The following is a 23,963-nucleotide window of genomic DNA, read 5'->3' as shown; positions in this document are numbered from 1 at the left end:
CTGTTACTAACTCTATTTATTATTATTTTTCCCAAATATATATTCAGGTCTAAGATCTTCATTTCAAAAGGTCAAAATGTCATGGAATTTTATTGACAATTAGATATTTTTCAATGAATCACTACAGCTAACATGTTATATTGTGATTTTATATATGTGCCAGTTTCTAGGAAAATTACATCTGCTATAACCACCAGAGTAATCAAGTTCCAAATCACCCATAATTATCTTAACTTTATTTTTAATTAATACCACCATTATTGTAACAGTGCATTTAGAAATCTTGATCACTATTTTCTAAAACATAAGATAAATAATAGTAAATTAAAATTTTTAAAAACCAGGTTGTGCTTATATTGAATTCATTTGTTCACTTTTACTCAGATTTCAACATAATTAAACACCATAATATATTAAACAAATGAAATTAAATAGCAACTTCCTGAAGTAGTGAAATGAAACACAGAGAGACAATACTAGGGTCTACTTTGCTTAGCCAAGCCATATGGTGGTAAAATTGAAAAACAGTAGAGCAGTGTAAAAATCATACCTGCTTTGATAAATTACATTATTTTTAAACTTTGAATTTCATTCCTCTCATAAAATAAATGAGTGGTTGTTTTCCTTATTTTTCCCATTTTTCTCATTGTTTCCTTACATGGAAGAAAGTAAAAAAAAAAATGTTTTTTATAAGGTAGTAATCTCATTTATGAGGATCCTCACAATTTTATTACCTCTCAAAACCCCATCTCCTATTATAACTGGAGATTGGAATTTCAACACATGAATTTTGAGACACACCAATATTCAATCCCTTGCACCATCATTAACATGAATCTTCCAGTCATTGACATTAGCTCCAGTTGACATATGGCTCCAATTATTGACATTTCCAGTCAGGTGCATGGGTGTTGAAGGGAAGTAATGCACAAGACATTTATACTTTTATGTAAATCATGAAGAATTTGTATCCATCACTCATCAGATGTCCATGCTCAAAAGGAAAGAGAGACTAGGATTTGTAATCTTGAGTGGATAATCTCTTTTATGTAAGGAGAGAGAAATAAATTTTGAAGGGGAACAACTATAGTCTTTCATGACCTAACCCTCTAGCCACCCAAGTATGAGAGAATACCATTCTTTCTGTGAAAAACAAACAAAGATACCTAACTTCTGGCCACAGATTTCAATTCCAGTTATTTCCACTAACTCAAAATCCAGAATCTTGGAAATGTGCATACTTCTACATTAGGTCTTGTTATGGTATCTGGCAACCTTTCTAATGATAGACAGATTGTCTTTCTCTACTCTTAATCCTCTCTTTAAATAATACCCAATATAAACTGGTAGGAATGGAGTGGGATAATTACAATAGAAACAGAAAGAAACACTGTGTTTTCCATAGGCAACAACAATTATAATCCTGGTAAGCAGAGATTGAAACACATCAATATTAAAATAAGTTTTCTGGTTAGTGCATCTGACAACCTTTTCTTTTCTGGTTTTATTGTAAGATTCTTCCTTATCCTGATCATTAAATGGTCTTCCTCATTAAATGGCCATATCTGAATTGAGTGCTTTAGAGTATTCCTTCATTGGTGATTTCATAATTTTTGGTAATATGCTTCCTGCTGGCGCAGTTTGGGGACCTGAAGATTTTCCTAGATATCTCATTTAGCAATAAGTCTAATGGGAAATGTGAGGGCATTTTTGAGTAAAACTCATTAACTCTTGCTAATAGAATCTAGAAACAATTGCCTGTTCTCATCCCCAACCCCAAATTTCTGAACCCTCTCTCATTTTAAATTGTAGACTAACAAACAAATCAGGCATAATAGCCTCCCTTAGAAAACACATTTGTTTCTTCTTGAAAAATGGCCTGTTCGTATATGAACTCATATATTTTGCATACATTTATAAAACAGCAAGGATCACTTTTTCCAACTAGTGCCAAAGTATAATTGGCCTATATGATCTGCCTTCCAAATTTTCTCTAGCAATAACGTAACAAAGGCCATCACTTTTCTATCCTACAATGTGTTCTTGCATCCTTCACCTTTCCACTAAGCTGATATCCCACATTTGGGGATTTTAATGACAGTTCTGCATATCTACATGCTGATTTTGATATTCAACTAAATTTCTGGCAGAAATCAAAATTCTGTGCATCAAGCAGGAAAAAAAGAAACATTTTTTTTTCTCATCACAACCCCTGAGGTAGGTAGGTATATAGAGTAATTTTGCTCCCTCTGCTCATTTCAGGGCAGAAGTGCTTCCCATGGTACAGTTCATGACTTCCCAAGGTAGTGTCTCTATTTGTATCAATTTCAATGCATGAGGAGGTGATGGTGCATGAATCCAATATGAGGAATTTGTTCTTAAGTTCAAAAGGGCCTCAAGATGCCCTCGGGTGCCACCTCACTTCTCTGTACATCCCATGTCTCCTGATTTAATCACAAAGGCATATCTTGTTTCAAGGGTGGTGTGGAGTAGATTGACCAGCTGCACAGTTATTCATTCACAGAAAATATTTTCCTGTAGAAGAAATGATTAATAATATTTGGGTAAACAAAGGTGAAGACTATACTATAATTATTGTCATAAGTTTGCATTACTCACTGTTCTGCAGTATTCTTGCATATTTGACTTTTCACTCTTGAGAGTTCTAAATGTTAAAATTCCTTCTAAGTTGTTTAAGCATCACTTAAGATAGACAATAACTGTAGCTTCTTTTTCATCTTCTTTCTCATGACTGTTCTTTTTCGCTCTCTTCTCTCTATCAGTTAAAAATAATATCCAACTCTATCAGTTAAAAACTATATCCAATAAAGTCACTCTACTAGATACTGTTTGGTGCTACACTAATTCACACTTTGGTAAACAGAACCAGGCTTACTCATGGGAAAGTTACTGATGAAGGCAGGGAAAAGCTTTTGTCTATTGCCCTCATTTTTTTCTCTTTCCCTAAAAATAGGAATGATGCTCCCTATTTATTCTTATCATATTCTTATGATTATCACCTTTTGATCATCCAGGTATCAATGTATCTAATTTTTCAAAATTTGCTGAACATATATAATGGCTCTCAACTAGGTTGCATCATTTCCACTAAGATAAAAATGTAAAAGAAGAGATAAGCATCCAGCCTTTGGTGAACTGCCTGAGAATGCAGAGAACAAGTTACCATACAGTTTTCTGTATGAAAAATTCTGTATAATTCTGGTTTGTGAGGGCTGCCTAAGATAATTTTTTCTCAACTTATTTATATTGAAATTGAATTAGTGTATTATTTATGGTCTCCCAGGAAGATAAAGATGACCAAACACTCCTCTCTTTTCATCTCTAATATATAGATATTTATTTGCTTACTTTTCCTTATTACTAGTGAAATGTCATGAAATCCAACTGTTTAATATAATAAGACCTATCGGATTGCCCTGAGTGATAAAGACAACAACAAAATATTCGATATGTCCTTCTAGTCTAACTTTTTGGTATCTATCACCCAACCTCAACCCTTCTATAGCTGGTTGTTTGAACAATGAGGACAACTGAATAAAGGAGAAACCAAGTCCTCTACCAGGGAGCTATTTATTTACATTATAGAAGTGGGAACATAGCCTATAAGTAAATAAACAAATGTGTGTTTGTGTGTTTTGTTATATAATATGTGCAGTGGTGATTGATAAATGCTAAGATGAACAAAGCAATGCTAGTTTCAATAGATAAATGAAGAAAAACTCCCATAAATGACATTTGAATGATTCTGAAAGAAGAAAGGAAAATTAAGTATTTACAAAGACCATGATTTAGGTCATGGGAACAACAAATCAAAAGGTCCTGACATGGGAATGTGTTGGTCATTTTCAGGGACTTGCTCTGTATACCTTCAGCAGAGTGAGTAAAGGGGACAATAGTAGAAGGTGAGATCTAAGAAATACTTTTATAAGCAAAATAAGAATTTTTGCTTTTTTCCTAGAGGATATAGGAAACCTCCAATGGACTGTGAGTAGAAAACTAACTGACTTCTGTAAGAATTGCTCTAATTGCTATGTGAAAAATAGAAACAGAGAAGGCTGCCACAGAGACCTGTTAGAAGGATGTTATGTGAAATAACCTCTAATCACTGTCATAATAACAGTGCAGATGTTCAGAAATGTTCAATGTTCAAATGTTGTATATAATTTGCAAGTAGAAGTGAAAGAATTTGTTGTTGGATTAAATATTATGTGTGGTACTGGAATACTATTCAGCAATCAAAAAAGATAAACTAATGCCATTCACAGCAACATGGTTAGAGCTAGAAGGGATTATGCTCAGTGAAATAAGTCAGAAGGAAAAAGAAAAATACCAGATGGTTTCATTTATAGAATGAATATAGGGGGACCAAATAAGGCATTAGGGAAAAATAATAACATTAAAAAACATAATAAAAGAAAACAAAAACAAACAGCTATAAAACAGACATTCTACAGGGGAGGGACAGGGATCAAAATGAGAGAGGGAAGAGCACAAGGGACTATGGTGATGATGCATGGGTGAATTGGTGGTGGAAATTCTTTGGGGACTACACCTGAGAAAAGAAAGCAAACATTGTAAAAAATGTGAAAAATTATGTATAATATACATATAAATTTAAATAAATAAATATAAAAAATATTAGGTGTGAGAAAGAAGAGGGTGCCAAAGCTCATGGCATGGCTAACACTAAGGCATTATCTTTTATGCAATTGGGAAGAATTTAAAGAGTCTGAATTGGAATGATAATCAAAATTTTGTTTGTATATGATGAGTTTGACATCCAAATGGATATATGAGACTAGAGGAGAGGAGAGGTCCCAAAGCTGGGTGTATAATTTGGAAGGCATCAGAGTAGACATGGTATTTAAAGCCATTGGGCCAATTGAGATTTCTGGGTGTAATTAAGAATAGAAAAAAAATTGTAATAACTAGCCCCAGTGGTCTCCAGATTTGGTGGTTGAAACAATAAGATTCCAAAAGAATGAGAAACTGAAGTGAAGTAAGGAGATCCAACAGAGAGGACATATCAGAAGCAAGCGAATTACATGAGGGAGAGCAGGAAATGGGCAACTATTTTAAATGGTGCTAAGGTAAAATGAGGATCAAGCCTTGGCCATTGGATTTGAAAATGTCAAGGTGGTATCAAGAACAGTTTCAATAAGACAGCCTGATGGGGATGTCTTCAAAAGCATATGAGAGGGGAAATAATGAAAAGAGTAAGTAGAGTCACCTCTTACCAAAATATGTGGCTTTAAAGGGATAGTGAAAGGGATAGTCGCTAGAAAGAACCACAGGTTAAGGAGGACTTTTTGAGGATGCAAGATATATAAGATACTTGGTGCTAATGGAAATGGTACCTTAAAGAATTAACTTGCTGCAGGACAAATGAGGGCAACTATAGTCAGGAAAGACTAAGGACCTTCAGTAAGAAATGGAGGAAGAACACCTTTTTATTTTTTTTAATCAGTTATTGAAATGTGGAAGCATTTAGCAAAAGATTAAATGAAAAGAAATAGTTTACTTGGGAAGTACATGGCCATGCTGTGGGAGGGCTGGAAGGCACCATAAATATAATTTCAGTGTTTGTAAATAAAGATGAAATGGATGCATATTTCCTAAGGTAACAACATTAAAAAGTCATACATGACTCACCAGATTCTCTTCTCATATAGCCGTTTTTCTTGGATATAGACCTTTTATAACTTTATTCTTGAACAAAATTTGAAGCATTTGTTTTTTCACAGCAAATTTGCTTTATGAAGTTGGAAGACAGACTTAAAGATGTACTGAGGTGTTTGTGAGAAAATCATAGCACTCCTTGTCAATCACCTGTGTTTTTCTTACTGGCTATTTCTTTGGGATTGTGTTTTATGCCTACAGGTTCTTACAGTATTACTTTAGCACATGTTTTGCTTTCAAATTCCAAATAAGTTTCTGGGTTGATTCCCTCTGATTACAGTAACATTGATTGCTGTCTAAATCTGTTGCAGTGTGCCTGAATACTATGACTACGGTCATGGAGTAAGTGAGGATGCCTATGACAGCTATGGTAAGACCTTTTCTTTACTAAAACTGTGAAAATCAGAGCATCTATCAGTCACTCACAATTCAGAAATTACTTTTATCTTTCTCCCTCCCAGTTTTACAGAAGTCCAGACTAAATTGATTCATGTAATTCCATGGTGAGATTTGACATTGCCAGAAAATTGGACAGATCTATTTTGATCGAAATTTCAAAAGCAATTAATCACAATCACAGATTATTTTCAACTGCAATAGTGAGCCTTCTGAACAGTATCTCTTGTGTTTTACTATAGCCATTGTCTGACTCATTGATTTAACAATGACATCATAAAGATCACCAGAGTTATATGCATTTAAAATATATTAAATCTTTTAAGTTTAGAGATTATAGCTGTCTAGTTTTTCTTTTATAGCATGCATTGTTCTTAAAAATGCCAAATAATACTTGGCCCACAAAAATTAGTAGTCAATAAGCATATCAGTCTATGAAATTAAGTAATTTCAGAACTATGTTATTCAATTAAAATGCCACTTAAATTAATTGTATTTCAATTCAGTAAGATTTTATTTGTTACCTTTGATGTATCATCATTTTTAAAACATAATTTCTGGTTCCTTAAAAAAGTGCGTATGCAACCTTCAAAAATAACCCTTACTTAAATGTTTAGTCATAGATTTTTATTAAAATAATACCAAGGCTACTCTGTTCTTCTCTGTGAGGGCCTGTAAAAGAGACAGTGATTGTTGCTTATGTATTTGGAGCTACCATTGAAAGTATATAGTTCCTTCAGAAAGCAAAAGGGAAGGTTCAGACATGGGAAGTAATGGAAGAAGGTCATCCTCCTTGAAACACTCACCAAATCGACAAACATTCCTGGAAGGAATATCACAAGGCCAAATTTAGAAGTAGGAGTAGAAAAATAACTGACCAGCACAGTGGTTGCTATTAACTAGCTGATTACCTAAATATATTTCCTCATTTCTTCATTAGCAATAAGTTGAAATATTAAGTACTCTCACCTCCATTTTATGATGAGATTAACTGTGGAAGAGGTGGTATCAGTATAGAGGTATCACTATGAGGCTCACCTTCTGTTCTTATATTGTCGGTGGTTGGAAAGCTATATAAATTTCTATTGATTGCCCATTTATTATGACCTGCACTGAGCAGTTTATAGTGAAGGTCAAATACAGAAATAATCTTTATTATGAATTATATGTGTATCTATATAATTTCATCCCCGTTAGAGTCCTTGAGAGTATGTGCTCATATTGTCATCTTTGTTTTACAGATAAATGACTAAGGTGCATAGCATTTAGTAACTTGTCTCAGTAAAAAATTAGCAAATTTCAGAACAAGAATGTGAATTCAGGTGTGTCTAATATTTTGTCATTGCTGTTGTTGAAGGTGAGGGCATAGCTCAATGGAACCTGGAGAAAATATCAGGAGCTGGTGCTTTAGGATTGTATTTCTTTAGAAAGGGTATTCAGTTTAGTGAGATTTCTCTAATTCCTGCCTTTTGCTGTTTCACTAATCTAACGAACAAGGTCTTCTATGGTATTTTATATGAAGAAAATAAAGGATCAATCCAAAATGAGCTCCAGACTCACTCTTCTCCAAAATCCAGCTTCTCTAGCACTAAATCGACCTAATTTTTCACTGTTGTGAGAGATAGGGATAGACTACATTTAATTACAACGTATTTTCAGAAATTATTTCACAGAAAAAAAAATAGATGGATAAATTTGCAATTTGGACAGATCTGACTCAGTTGGTGAGCTTCCTCAGAAAATATAGCTTTTAATTTTGTTCTATGTGTATCTTTCCCTTATTGGAATGATGGATTCAAAGGTCTCATGTGGTGCTTAATAAAAACAGTATCTAAAACCTAGGCCTTTTCCAAAGCCACATCAGGCCAAGCTGAGGGATTACCTAACATTCCAGAGCATTCACACTTAATCACTGCAACATTCCCTGAATTCAGCACAGCAATGAGTACATGTCCATTATTCTAAGCACACCTTTAATAAAACAGGACTCAAGTCACATGCCTTGTATGATTATTTATTAAGGATGATAGATAAGTAAGATACAACCTGGGCTTAATCCATTCACTTATATGAACATTCCTGTTGCCAGGCTCTCAGAACACGATGGTATACATGATTGACTTTGTCCCCTACCTTGTTCCTACTGTCTAGTAATGAGTAACATGTGGCTACATATAAAAAATAATGCATAATATAAACTACGTAATGCAACAGTTCTGTAGAAGGTCAGAGAATATTAATCATTTAACGCATTTTGATTTAATGGCCAACACATGTAGAGCATCGTTCTCAGTCTTGGAAATACTGTTTGCATTCTAATGAAAAATTATACTATTATTTATAAATCACTTTTTAAAACATGGGATTTTCATTTGTAAAATACAGTTATTGTTTCTTATACTTGGCACTTCAATTCGAGAAACAGTACAGAATGACATGAAATCAGTGGCAGCATGAATTTTATGGTATCTAACAGAGTAGTTGATAATAAGAGAAAAACTTTCTGTGTCTCAGTTATTTACATTTTAAAATGTTAATATTGTGTAAGGCTATGGAGAAAAGTATGTACATATGAACTGTTCCTTCTCAGACTTTCTAGTGGGGCTGACCAGGAGAGCCAGGACCACCGCTAATTCTTTCTTCTTGGTTGTTTGGTTCTGCTGCTGCAGAAAAGTCTAGAGACTAATTATCCCTTTTACTTTAGAATCTGCACTTCCCATTCACACTAGATTTCATTCTGTATCAAATGACCAACAAGCAATTCTCTACTAAGAGAAAGCAGTTCATCATTTTTTTTAATAAAGTAATAAGGAAAATGCAGAAACAGATTAGACTCCCTAGATAGAGTAAGGAAACAATTAGACCAGAATTTTTACTTAATAACATTTTTTACATATTTTACTAATTAAAATTTAGCCAAATGGGCCATATTCTTAATGTTCAAAGACAAGACACACATATGCTTAAACACAGACTACTCTTCTGGGTCGTGATCTTTTCTGATCTACTGGGCTTTTCTGATGCTATTGAGCAAGCAGCACTAGCTAAAGAATACACTTCACATCCAAGGTGTTTTACTCTTTGTTTGAAAATGTTGATATATCAAAATCTGTGAATTTTAATTTGGAAAGTGCTTCCTGGTTTTCATGTCAGAAAATAATTATTCTGGACAGAATTTATTTACTTATTTTTTTTTGGAGTCAGAAGATGATATTTCAGAGGCTGAAGTAAAAAAAATCTAATCAATGGGTGGCAACCATTTTTCAAGGGGTATATCTCATAAAGCTAGAAATGTGTGAAGCACAGTGAAGTGAGGAAGGAGGCTGCTTAGAAGCCAGGATACCAGCATCCCAAGGCTATACCCCTGCCCCAGGATCCTGTCAGCTCAGGGGGACCCATCTGTGATACACACTGGACCACAGAACAGCTTTCAGGAACTCTGAAAAGAAGTTCCTATGCTTTAAATGATGCACCCTTGAAATGAATCTTATTTTTAAAGAAATTTTTCCCACTGGCATTTAGAAATCTAAGCAGATACATAGGTCTGATTAATCTAAAAATTAGTTATTTTTTTCTTACTCTGAAAATAACACACATACACTATCAAAGAATTCTTTTTAAAAAGAAATGTTAATCACCCTGAATTTCACTTCCATATTTACTCATTATTTCCATTTTAAAATATATTTTACCAATATTTTAAACCATCATGATATATACTTTACTTAAAAAGAGGATACAGCGTAGGCTATTTTACTTTAAAATACCTTATTTTTCTATCACAAAGAAGTTTTTTCTTTTTTACTTCTTAATCAGATTATACCTAACAAGATACAGAGTTTAATATATTCTCACATGAACTATCAGAATTAACCATTAAAATGTTCAGTTCAAAAGGGATACTCCCTTCTTTTGTATAACCAGGAAGTAAAAACAATTCTTGCATATATATCCATGTGGTCATGAGATTTAAATTTGGAGAATTCTCATGCTTTCATATTCTTTATAGACAGTATACAGGGACCAGGTTACCTGATGAGAAATAGTAAGAGCTCAAAATCATAATCGAGAAGCCTAATTGCATTAATATGCATTATATGCACTCGGATTTTTGTGTTAATATTATGTAGAGGGAGTTTTAAGTACAAGCTTCTTGCTGATAGGTCGCTCTTTCTGTGATATCCAAACAAGCAGACGATAAAATTTAAATATACATGTGAGGCAGTGATTTTGGACCCACTCATGTCAAATATAGACTGATGTTTTTTAATTAATTTCTCATACCTCACATATTAACTAGACTATTAACTATATACAATATTCATTTACAATCTATCTTTAATGAACTGTGCACTGCCTTTTAAATCAATGACATTTATTCCAAAATGTAAATTTTATATTTCCACTTATTTGTTTGCTCCCATTATGGTTAGCAAATCTTCTTCAGATTTGTTTGTATGGTCAGTAAAAAATACTAAATCTCACTGGAATGTCCATATTCTATAAAATAGCTTCAATTCTGGGCCAGTGTGTGAGAAAGTACACAGTCCCTTGCCCCAAACTTCCCCCTCTCTTGCACAGGTTGGCAGTAACAACTGTGGGGTTGTTTCCAGATGCCTGAAAAAAAAAGAAAAAGAACTGTTGTGAAAACAGAGACACTGGCAGAGGAAAAAGTGCTCTCCAGGATAATTGGGTCTTGCATTCCAAAGACTCCTGTGTGGTATATCTCACTTGGACTTCCTTCTAAAATGGTTTGAAATCAACCATGTGAAGTAAAAATTCAATCATTCAGTGTGACAGTGCACTCTGAATCTTCATGCATTGTGTTGTATGTATCACCAGAGTGAAATTGTATTTTTCTCCTTTAAGGCCACTATTCATGTTGAAGTAACAAACCCATTTGGACTCCAGAGAAAATCATTTATAATTCTGGATTTCCTTATAATTAAATTATTCAAGATATTTACAAACAATGTAATAATAAATGTTAAACTTCTACTGTAGCTATATAAATACAAAATTTTAAATATGGAATACTTAAATAAATACTAGTATTAAAAGACAATTATATTATTCATTAGATTAAATACCTGATATATTAAAATTTATTACATATTTAATTGATTTTCAAAAATCATTATTAAATTAATATCAAAGCATGACTTTTGGATAGCTTGAATTTATTTTGGGACATGAATATTTGACTCACAGAAATTCCAAATCAGTTTCTGCATTTTAAACATATTTTCTAATTTACCAGAGTCACTATAATTGTTTCGGATGTCTGAAAAGCTCATAATTCAATAAGGGTGCATTTTAGATGCAGTGGATAAATCAGCGTGACTAAATAACATTTCACATAAGAAACACCCTCTATATTCTCTCTGAGACTGACAGCTGAGAATGGACAGCAATATTCTCTTCTCAGAGAAAAGAGCTGTTTATTAAAATATATTTAATGTATGAATTGAAGAGCTAATTATGCACCCATTCTTTAGTGGCATTTTAGATGACAGCTGTGTGGAAGCAAGGAGGATAATATTAATACACTATCTTGAAATGAATGAAAGCAAAAAGAATTTTTGTGCCGTATTCTAGGACAGTTGAGTGCCTCACTTCAACTCGATTGCAGAACATGAACATACTCATTTTGTGTTGAGGAGCTGGAGTGATTATTATCCCAGTGTGAAAATAAGCCCTGCATTGATTAATCTGTGAATAAAGCAAAGGAAAATGGAGCTAACTGGCAATCATGCCTGCCATGTGATTCCAGAACAAAGACTGTCCATTTTTTCATAATAAATAGAAATATAACTTAGAGAAAATTGACTGTGCAAATGAAAATGAGTTTTCTCAACATGGACAAGAATTATAGGTCACTTTCAAAACTGAAATATATAAACAACTTACTTTTTATTGAAATTTGTACATGATATGCTAATGAGAAAAATATATCAACATGATTTATTCAATTTCATTTTTAATATAGATTTTTAAACTTTGTTTTTAACTGAAGTAAGGCTTAATGAAATTGTGATTCTAGAGTATTTTAAACTGCAGTTATAAAATTAACAAGAAGTAGCTAATTTTGTGTTCCTTATTATTTCAGAAGTTGCAATGAGATGGATATCTAATCCAACTAGTCTTCATAATAAATGCAGATTGTCTTCCATAGACACTAAATAATCAAAAAGATCAGTGCACCACTACTTCATTGCTTGCATTGTGACTTTTAAATTATATCTATTTACAGTTTCAACTTTTTAATATGCACTTGAATTCAACTGTTTTAGGCAAAATTGCAACCTGCTTTTCAGTATTTTAATCAGAGATGTTTTAAGCTTAAATACACATTTCAGAATCACCTTGCAAATTTTTAAAATAATAATAATGTCCAGTTATTGCTCTAGACCACTTTTATCACAATCATTGGAGGTGAGAACTGGTCATCAGTTAAAAACTTCCTAAGTGGCCCTAAGATTGAGAATAAATTTCAGAGAGCATCATGAAAAGTAGTCTGTCATCTTACTAGGAATGACCAAAACTTGCTTTTTACATTCTTGAAGGTAACACACAAATTATGTGCTTTGACTGAATGTAATTAGAACAATGAGCATTTTGTAAGCAAACATTGTATTATAGGCAATTATAGACAAGAACACCAAGTATGCCTTTAAATAATGGAAAATAGAATTTAGCCCCTTTTTGCACAAGTGAAATTTTATACTTGACTTTGTATGAAATTCACCCAACAGACAGAGTCCACAAAATATTACAGTCCACATGCATGTAACAGCTGTCTTGATGAAACAATAAAACAAGCTATAGGAAAGTCTTTTATCATGTTCTTTTCTGCTGAGTTAATGGCACAATCATTTTAACTGAGGGCAAGGGGTAGTTAAGTGATCATGTACAAAATGTACATTTAATATGATACAGATTTACATTTAGAATGTAGAAAGAAGAGTTTTTAAAATACACAGTTTAGAATACAAAATATAGGGCTGGGAAAATATTTTCTTAACCACATGAAAATATACCAGCTAAGACCATATATATCCAGGAGACATAACAGCTTAGGGAGTCTGTACAGAATTTCCAGTGTCTTGTGAGACTTATGTTTATTATAGAGGGCATGGATTTTAAAAAATAAAGATACAATGTTCTAAAATGTGTTACACTTCATTTATGAAACATGTTATAATTTATCAAAATACTCAGTGGGAACTGATATATATGGATTGCTGAAAAACTATGTCAGTAGAAAATGTAATTATAGTTATTGATGGCTTATAATCAATATCTTTTAGTATTGTACAAATGACCTAACCATGCTAGTACTTTGTCAAAACTTTAGCTCACTTGGTAACAAGATATGCTTACTCAATGGAGGAGTCAGAACAGAATAGTTTGGTCATTGTCTCAGGACCCTGAAAATTGTCATGGAGATATAAGGGAAGGCCCTACATGCTCAGGGGTATACAGAAGCAACAATATACAGATACCCTAGAAGGCAATGACGTTTGGAAATTCTAGCAGGGTACGTTCAGTCATGGCTACTGGGAAGACTGGGGAGCTCAACAAAGATACTAGGGTAGGTACTCAGAATTAGGTTAAACTTCACAAGTAAAGAGTGTATATCTCCACAAAAATCTGCCCACACCTCACATTCCAGTCAGAAATTTGGCAGACCCCTCCTAACTACTTCTTACCATCCAGCTATAAATTTGGAGGTCCCTACTACTTCCCCCTCAGGTTTAATGAATTGCCATAATAACTCACAGAACTAAGGAAATGAATAAACTAGCAATTAGGGCTTTAATATAGAAAAAGGACAGATATCAGAACCAGACAAAGTGAGAAACACAGGTTATGGTCTGAGAGTGTCAAATGTAAAGCTTTTGAAACCTTCGGAGCCATATTATCTTCCTGTACGTTGATATATAATAAAATGATATGTAATATAATAAAGTATAATATAAAATACTGTAATAAATATAGTAAGCATAATATGATACATTGCCAACCAAGGAAGCACATGCAAACCTCATTGTCCAGAGCTTTTATTATAATTTCATTATGTGGGCATGACAGATTGAATCATCTCAATCTCTAGTCTCCTCCCAGTCCCAGGTTGGAAAGGCTGGTCAGACCCCAAACCTTCTAATGTCCTGGCTGGCCTCCCTGGCATGACCAGCATCCATCCTGAGTCATCTCATTTGCATAAATTATTAGGAGTGGACAAAGGGGCCCTCCATGAATAATAATGAGACTCCAGTTGTTCCAGGTAATTCCAGGATTTTGCAGAGAGAGGACATGGTCTCAGAGCTGGTCAAACAGCCTGGTTAACATTTTTTTTTTTTTTTGCTTAAAGGCTGATTTTTCCTAATTCCCATAATTAAAGTGGTATGAGAATATACTACTCTAGGCTCATTTCTGTTTTCAAGTATAGACATGAGAGATATTGGGGGAGTGAGACCATCAAATAGCTACAAATCAGTCTCTTTGTCTGTGAAGTTCTGTCACCAAGCCTACATTCTTCACTGAAGTAGACATTAGAATTCTTTGAAAAGTATAAAATACTATTTTATATTACCATTTTATTTTTCCTTCCATTATTTCGTATAAAACCCTTATGTAACCTCAAAAAGAGATGTCTCTGCCTGAATGCTCCAGGCTTTTTTTTTTTTTTTTTTTGGGACCCTCACCAGTGGCCGGGGATCAAACTGGCGCTGCAGAGACTGTGGGCAGCCTCACAACCCAGTGCTCAACTGCTGCGCCACCAGGGGAGGCCCTGAATGCTTCAGGCTTTTGAGTGATTCAGGATTTTGACTATAATAAAAGTATTTTTTTAATCAAGTCAGACAAGCTTCTATATTGTGTCCAACTATCACTCACTATTTTTTTCCCATGTACCTTTTATTTTGGAAATCCATTTTCCACCGTCTCCTTTTTATTTAATAAGATCTTAACTCCAAATTAAGAAGATAGAGATACACTATTTAAAAATATCAGGTACCTGTTTATATTATTTTATAGCTGCAAGATATGGAACAACAGAGTCAAGAATACAATGAAATATTTTATCTATGTATATAACTATCTCAGTCATTAATGGGTAGTAATTAGAAATGAAAAGATTTAAGTCAGCATTAGATATGATAATGTGTAAAATGTGTAAAGTTAGGGGCTAAGATAGAGCAGACAATTTCAAAACAACACTAAGCACAACCTATGTGAGTAGCAGGGATTCTTCCTAACATTCCAAGTCTTTATGCCCTCACTTGGGAACATGAATGCTTATTAAAATCATTCACCATGAAAGCTAAACTATTGGTACTTGGGATGTTTCTTGGAATTATTTGGGAGAAAAAGGATCTGTTTTTTTAAATACAAAATACTAAACATAAATCTGCAGAAACATTTTCATGCTCATATGGAAATACAGATTCTTAGGGTAGCCACAAAATTGTTGGTCTCTTTCTTTATTTACCCGTTTGGAGCTCAAAATCAGAAATAAAGTCATTCAAACTACTTTAGCTTAAGTACAGAAGATGAAATTGTGAAACCACACTCTGACTTGGAAATTAGGTATATACATGAATTAAATTGAGGGTGTTAAATAAAGATAACTCTAAAAATGGAAAATGGTCAGGAAAACATGTTATGAAAGGGTTCCCATCCCTAGGCTACAAAAAGAAAATGGGAAGATGATAATGTTTTTGCAGTGGAATAAGCTCAGCTATGAATAGAAATGGATGGGTTAAAATCCTCATTAAGAAAGAAAAGACAAAGCTTGGTCATTGCATTGTTAGATTGAGCAGCATTTAAGAAGGGATTTGACAGAGGGAACTTTCAACAAGAAAGAGGACGGAACCAAAATTCAAATACAGGGCTCAACATTGCCCTGGTATTCCCATTTGAAATAAAGGTATTCATCTGTGGGAAACCCAGGCCTTCTTTTATGGTACAAAATGAAGCTATAGACTATTTAAATATAATTTGTTCAGTAAAAAATTACTGAGTGTCTGCCAAGTGCATCATGAAATTGTAGAGCAGAGAATAGAGAGCTGATAGAAGGGTCCGTTACTCACTAATTCTCCAAATGGGTCAGGCCAAGTGTTACTTTTTTCTAATAGGGAATATCTAATTAAAGCATTTGAAACAGTGATAAAAAATGTAAATGCTTCTTAGAAACTGAATTTCCTGAACGCATGATGAGGGTAAACTGAAAATTACCTCTTCAAACATGCCTGATGTTCATCTCTGAAAACAGATGCTGGTCATCTGTATTTCTCCTTTAGAACTATTCTGTTTTACTCTCTATCTTTTTTTTAAAGATTTATTTATTTATGCATACAAGAGCTGGGGTACAGGCCAGAGGTGTGGGGGTAAGAGGATTCACCAGAGACAGAGTGGGGAACAGAACAGGCAGACTGACTGAAATACACTGCTGAGGGGAGCAGCAGGCAAGGCAGGAGAGGTCTGCCGCTGCATTGATGGAACTCATGCTACAGTGGCTGCAGATAGCTTCATAGGCTGCATCTTAACCCCTTACGCCACCAGGGAGGCCCTACTCTCTGCATCTTAAAACAATAATCTCTGCAAGGTTTGAGCCACTTGATAGACCTAATAGCTAGTTCCAAAAATCCATTAATATTTCAAAATGCTCAGAGCAGAACATACAACCATGCTTTTACTTTGGATGAATAAACACCTAGTTTTGTACCTTAACAAATTCAATTTAAGCAGTTCACATTCTTGTTAACAAAATTAAAGCTGAATCTCACTCATTTAGTTAATTAAATGTTTGTTGTCAGAATCACCAATTATTATATAATCCAAGGAGAGTAAAATAAATTAAGTCCTGTTTTCTAAGTATAAATAAATAAATAAATAAATAAATAAATAAATAAATAAATAAATAACACAGAGAGAGAGAGAGAGAGAGAGAGAGAGAGAGAGAGAGAGAGAGAGAGGTAGTGGTAGTTAGGAACTTCTTTCCTGTGAGCAGAGTTCTGAAAAGATGATAAAACAGAGATAAAAATTTCTGCATCATCCCAGTAACAATACTTTCTGAGCTATAGTTTTCTCATCTTTAGAAGAAAGGCAGCATTCACCCCTACCTTGCAGAAAAATGAATGATTATTTGCTAGAGAGAGAGAGAGAGATAGTGCCTATCACTGTGTTGACCCTGAGAATTGTTGCTAGTATCCTCATTTTTTAAAAAATAATAGGGTATTTTAAAGTTAAATAAAGACAGTAGATGTTATTGTTATAATAAGATTCACCAACAGCAAAGCATCACACGTAATATTCTGTTTGGAAATAAGTAGCCCCCCCTTCCAAAAAAAAAAGGAAAAAAATCATGTAAGTATGTATGTGAAAGCCATTTTTAAATAGACTCGATTCCACAGAGCGATCAAAATCCGACCTGAGAGCAACAAACTGACTCAGAGTCAGGATGATTTTCAATCAACTGTGTTGAAATGTTCTTTATGTGATTGGCAAACCAGACACTAGTGACTTGTAATCATAGAGATTAATTTAGCTTTCCTACTTTACTTGTGGTTTTTTGCATATTGGTTTACAGCGTGCCAAAAATAACATGAGCTGTCCTTTTCTGTTGTTCTTTCCTTCCTTCTTTCTTCCTTCCCTCCCTTCCTTTTCTCTTTTTAGATTGTTTTTCAGATCTCAGATGTGTAGCTATTAGGTCTATCAAAGTATGAATAACCTATATCTATTCTGAACTGATCTATAAAATTAATTTACTCTGAAGGTGATATACACTAAAAGATTATTTTTTGAAGAGTTAAATAACACTGACTTTTCCTAAATTGGCCCCTTGCTTTGTTTTTTTACCTCCAAGGCCTCAATATTTATAGAATCTCTGGAATATCCAGAGAACACAGTTTTGCAATTTTTAAAAATCATCCAGATTTTTCTTTCTGAATGCTTCCCAAAATACATGGTCCCAAGGCAGGAATGAGAACAAATGGAGAAATGCACTTCACTTAATAGGCTTGATTCTGCTGAGAGCAGATTATTTGAGATGCAAAAGTTTTTGAAGTAACTAGAGTAACATTTACTGCACAAGAAGAGTTACATGGGTAATTTATACCCCTTTATCAAAGCAAAATGCTCCTCAGTGATGCCTATTAGCATGTAATGGAGACAGACTCTAAGGTGTTCTGTAAAACTTGATTCAACTGAGTAAAAAATTCAGTCTGAGTTAATAAAAAACTAGAGGTGTACTTTAAAAAATAAAGCATTGATCAATTTTAAATATATAGAATACTACAACCTAATTGCTAACAATGTTTTTCTGAATAGGAGCTTTGTTTTAGTTAATTTGCATAATTGAATTAAAAGTTTCTTTTTATTTAGTAATACCATTTATTTATTTAAAGGAAAAAAATGATTTAATGAATGCTTTATTTGCCCCATTTCCATTTATTTCATGTATTATATAATATATTCAAATCTGAATTGGGAAGCAGAGATGGTAGGAATTTAATCAAGTCATTTAAGCTGTTTCTCATCTCCCCGCTTTCTATTTCCAGATCTCTAATTCTGTAAACCATCCCAGTAGTTTTAATCTGTAGATAAGTTATTTTACACCCTCCCAAAGGAGTCATTTGTTACTTATTTGCTTGATTTACACGCATAGTTTAGCTAGTGCTTCTCATATGACAACGATCTTGATATTTAAAGCATCTTACTTCCTTTCTCATTTTCCAAAGGTCAGATTATCTCTAAATTTTGTTGTCTGTGATGATTTTTTTGAATGACATCTTAGGCCACATCATGGAAACAGAAACAACTGGCCAGGATTCCAAAATATCTATGAAGCCTTAAAATATTTTAAATCCTCTTTGTTGACTAGAATCCCAAGAATACCAATAAATTCTAAATATGTTTCTAGGCTTTTATAATTTCAGGTAAATCTTATTATCTAATATAATGATTTGTCACTTCCTTTGGTTCCATGGTGGACTCAAGTTAGAATCCTTTTGGATTCCTAAGAATCACTTCTATCTCTGATACTTACAGTAAAGAAATACAGGTTTCTGGTGAGAGATGAGGGGATTGACTAACCATATTATGTACAATGACACATTATATGATATCAAAGTTATTCCCTGGAATAACTTAAAACCTGTATCCTTTCTGTTACTAAACTTGATAGACTGCAACCATGCATTTCTAACACTCTAGACAAAGGCAGTAAAAATTGTCAAAAACAATAGTAAAATTGTATAAATTTTACAACCAGAGCACAAAGACATTGACATATCTTGATTGCTCACAAATAAAGTGTGAATCCATATTCCATACACCCAAGAAGGGACTTTCTGCTTGCAAGCAAAATCCATTTTCCCTTCTAGTACATCAAAGAAAGTGTTGTTTCATTTCAATAAAATACATACACAAAATTATTTTTCCATAATGTTGAGAAATTCTGCTGGCTTAGGGGTAAATTTCTATTCAAAAAATCACATCAGAAAGATGAACATCCACAATTTCCCACCCCCCCAAAAAAAAGAGAGCAACAGGATCTAGAGCAGGGGTCTGTAAGTCTTTTCTGTAAAAGCCCAGAGATATAAATATTTTAGGCTTTGCAGGCAGTATGGTCTCTGTCACAATTTCTCATCTCTGACTTTAGAGTGAAGGAGCTAGTTAAACAATATGTTAACAACTAGGCACACCAGTGTTCCAGTAAAACTTTATTTACAAATCCAGGCAGCTGGCCAATTTTCTTTCACAGATGGCAATTTGCCAACCCCTAGTCAAGGTAGATCTCCTTCTGAGCAAAGACAACATTCCTCATGTTTATTTAGGGTCTCACTTCTGTCTTTTGTCCTGTAACATGTTGAAATAAACATAAGCATGTACCTTAAACAGAGAAAGGTATCATTGTATTTGTCATTAGGTATCATTTGTAATAAAGATGTCCTGATGAAGGGTCCCTTTAGAAACCAATTTATTATCTTTTAAATGTTATCTTTTCCTATGTTGATAGTCTTTTGATCATTTTTCCACTTTGTAAACCATTGTCCTTCATCTTATAGTGTAATAAGTGCAATCTAAATTTTTCTCATTATTTTTCCTTAATTTTTCTAAACTACTCTACAAAGTTATTCTTAGCGACACTTAAAATATCCAGGGGTGTATGCCCTACATCAGTTGGCTTCAGTCTATAGTGATTTTCCACTTGATATGTCCATTACCACCACTTTTAGGATCAGCTGTCAATGTTAATGTGTCACTCTCTGGTAACTTTTTTTCATATGCCTATGCTTCCTTTCATGATATCCCATGGGTGAAATCTACGCTTCACTAAAGAACTGAATTCTGATTGAAATGATCTGACCCAGATAACCTACTTTCTGGAGTCACATAAAAAGTCACCATAAATCCAGAATTCATCCCTGAGCCTTTGAAAAACTGCACTCCTCTTGTGGAGACAGAGTATACAAAAGCTGTTTGTCACAGTGCTCAAAAGTTTGATAGCCTGTGTCTTATTTTTTGGCTAGGTTCCAAAACATTGAGGTTACTGGAAATCTGATGTACAGGTAAATGAGGAGTTTTCCTAGTGTACTAATAAATCTTTATTTTCCAAGTTGTTTACTTGGTAAAGCTGATCTGATTTTTTTTTTCTTTTCTAATACTGCTGCTTAAGTTTCACTCTACTTCATACCTGCTTATCTCTCACTAACTTTGCCTAAGACAGTTTAGCACAATAGAGCTCAACCCTGGACCTCTCATCTAGGGGACCATTTGAAAAAACATGTAGGTCCTGCGCTGTACTTTTCTAGCCATTTGGTTTGGGAGAAAGATAACAGGCTTTAGTTATTTTTAATTTCCTTTCCTTTCATCTTATGATTCCCAAATAATTCTCAAGTTAATCAAGGGCAAAGAACCACTGGTTGATTTTTTATATCCAATTCCTTATAGAAGTCTATATGCAAGATTAAATGAGGAGTGATTTCCACTGACACTCCTCTTTCTATTTTGTTACACAGTCCTTATCCAAGGAATTTAACTTTCTCTTCTTTGAAAAATATCCTGCAAGTTTAGTTCCAAGTGGTTGTACTTCAAAATCTATCCTTTATTTTTTAATGATCTGATGGTGTGGAAAAGGTAGTAAGATTTTGGTCATCAGTGTTGAGAATTTGTATTTTCTTTCCCTCTGTTAGCTATTGCATCTTAAAGGACTGTTTTGATAACTGAAGCCACGTAAATGTTACCGTCTTTCTTTTGTTCGTAGCACCAGAAGAATGGGCCACGACCCGCTCCAGCCTGAAGGCACCGCCGCCAAGGTCAGCCAGAGGGGGATACAGGGAGCACCCCTATGGTAGATATTGAAGGTCCTCCTCACCTGTGACCTCACCTCAAAGACAATTGATAGCCTGTGGTCTCCACATAAACAGCAACAAGACAAGTAATAGTCCTTTTTTTTTCTATTCTAGGGATAACTGCTCATGATTACTCCCATATATTTCTTGTATTTCCCTCTATGCTGTTGGCGTGACATTGACATTAGTATTATTTTACAAAACGGACTAAAAAAGACGTTGGCGAGCATTGTCTATAAACCCTTCAGTAGGATGAAACTCTCTTGGTTGTTTTTCATTGTTGTGTGTAATCTTTTTTTTTCTTTTTTTTTTTTTTAAGAAAGAGCATGAATCTGTTAACAGATTTTGAGTCTCAATCAAATAGCAAAACCTTTGTTTAGGGTTGCTAAACACTGTAATATGATTTTTGAACTAGCTGATAATAAAGTTGTAGATAAGATGTTTTAATCTGTCTTTTAATATCTGTTAGTTAGATGAAGATGTTCGATATTAAGTTTGTAAATTTAATTTTAAATGCTGTTTTAATGGGGTTGAAAACAAGCAGCTACTGTATGTATGTAGCTAACTGAATTTGTTCAGTGTTTTAACCTGTATTTGTTAAAAAAGAAAAAAAAAACACACATAAAGTTCCATGTGTAAGCTTCTCTAAATAGGAAACCACAATTTGTCAAATATGTTTGCCATAATTTGTCAATAAAGCTGAAAACTTTTGTAAAAACTAAATTTGGAATTACTTGTTTTCTAGCTTTAAATGCCTGCTTTATTTCTTCTTCAAGAGATGCCTAAAATGTTTTCTATTTAAAAATTACAAAAATGAACCCAAGCCTGTTTTAAGATATTTGTGTAATACTTAAAAATGTATTAATAACTTATGGTTGTTAAATAATTTAAAAGTTAACAAACTAAACTGTTACATGAATCATGGTTAGTAAACACTAATGTATAACATGTTAATGGAAAAAAATGGATTTAGAATAATAAATGGATTTTAAACTATCCTCTAAGCTTTATCTTGCTAAACACAAATTCTGATTGACTTGTTTGCATTAGCATGTCTCTCGTGAGAAAGAGTAATGGAGTATAAAGAGGTAAGATTACCACTTACCACTGTCTAAATGCCTAGTTCTTCAACCTTTGAGTTTCCCCGCACATTAAATATCCCATCCAACATGTAAGCATTGCGTAGATTCACTTTGTTTTCACTCAAAGGAGTGTGTGGACTTCATTTGCGTAGTTTATAACAATTTGTTTTGACAAACAAATCATCAGTGTCACTGGCCAGTTGTTGCTATTCAACCTCAAAAACTTTATTTGTAATTTTCAGTGCTAAATATCACCGCCCTTGAAGGCAGTTTAGAGGGCTGATATTTCTTTTGAGACTATCAGACTTGATGGCTGATGATTATTAAGGAAATATGTCGCAGGACTCAAAGGATGACTAAACGTTAAACAGGTAACACTAATAGTAACTCTGTAATTTTGCCTATGCAACAGTAATGTTAAATATTCTCAGTTATTAAGTTCCTGATAGTTAAAAAAGTAAACCTACAAAAACATAACAAATAGGTCTATAGGTTATTAAAACAACTAATTAACATTAACTAGAGGCATCAAAATTATTTTACAAGATATAACCCTCAAGGTAATAAACAGAACTAAAATTAACAATAATAGTAATGCAACTCTTGCTAACATCAAACGTAAGCTAAATTTTGATGGAAAAAAGAAAGTGAAAGACTTGATGGTAGGGATGAATGCCAAAACCGTTCATCTTTTAAATACAGTTTTTTTGTTTATGGTGGCTTTTGTCGATGTGATTGGTTTACTTTTTTGCTGCTAACCAGCTAGGCATATTGCTGTTCAGTTTTTGCAGCTGGAGTTGCATGCTAATAGTTTTATGAAGTGTGTGTCTGTCATCAATTAATATTGCAAATATTTGCCTTTGACAAAATGCTGTTGAGTCATATTAAATTTCTTGTTTTATTCTTTCTCACTATTTCAGGTACCCACAAGCAAAGAGCACATAATTGAATAGCAGATGTGATGGGCTAAGAAGGATAGAGGTAAGCTTATGTTTTATCTTCTCTGAAATAGATAGATAATCTGTAGCACCATGAAGCTATAGCAGTGAACTAAAACACCAAATATCACTCGCTGAAATACTGAAAAAGGTTTAGATTGTTGTCCAGGAACTGAATTCATTTTATCTTCTTTGAAATAAAGTGATCTCACTTGGTATTTACCTGCCATGGCTTCCTGAGCTTACTCAGAAGCTTGTCAAATGAAATGTGAATGAGTAGTTAACCTTTAGTCCTTTTCTTTGCTGTGAACTACCTTGTATATTATCTCTTAATTGTACAAAGAAACAGTATTAAAGCCTTTACTCGGAAGATATGAGAAGAAAATCACAGCTGTTGACTGAGATAGAAGACAGGAAAGGGAACCCATAACAACTCCTCACCTTCCCTTGCCAATGAAATGTCATTTATTATCACTACCATTTATTTA

General features: G+C 33.7%; 1 protein-coding gene across 2 annotated transcripts in view; it reads left to right on the top strand.

The window, feature by feature from the left end:
- The window catches only part of KHDRBS2 (KH RNA binding domain containing, signal transduction associated 2), a 445,362-nt gene extending 422,910 nt beyond the window's left edge, over positions 1 to 22,452 (top strand). Inside the window, exons 8-10 of one of the 2 annotated variants that reach the window (XM_054698904.1) lie at positions 6,012 to 6,070; positions 20,634 to 20,672; positions 21,368 to 21,404. In XM_054698904.1, coding sequence (XP_054554879.1) covers positions 6,012 to 6,070; positions 20,634 to 20,665 — 91 coding nt within the window. In that variant the 3' untranslated portion in view covers positions 20,666 to 20,672; positions 21,368 to 21,404. Of the gene's footprint in view, positions 1 to 6,011; positions 6,071 to 20,633; positions 20,673 to 21,367 lie in introns of both variants that reach the window. The other variant, XM_054698903.1, reaches the window with a different exon arrangement.
- Positions 22,453 to 23,963: the final 1,511 nt, after the last annotated feature.

The sequence above is a fragment of the Talpa occidentalis genome, unplaced genomic scaffold (assembly GCF_014898055.3).
Source record: "Talpa occidentalis isolate TD23 unplaced genomic scaffold, MPIMG_talOcc4v2.1 talOcc4.2, whole genome shotgun sequence".
NCBI lineage: Eukaryota > Metazoa > Chordata > Mammalia > Eulipotyphla > Talpidae > Talpa > Talpa occidentalis.
The sequence above is the reverse complement of the archived record's forward strand: the minus strand, read 5'-3'. Positions and strand labels throughout refer to the sequence as shown.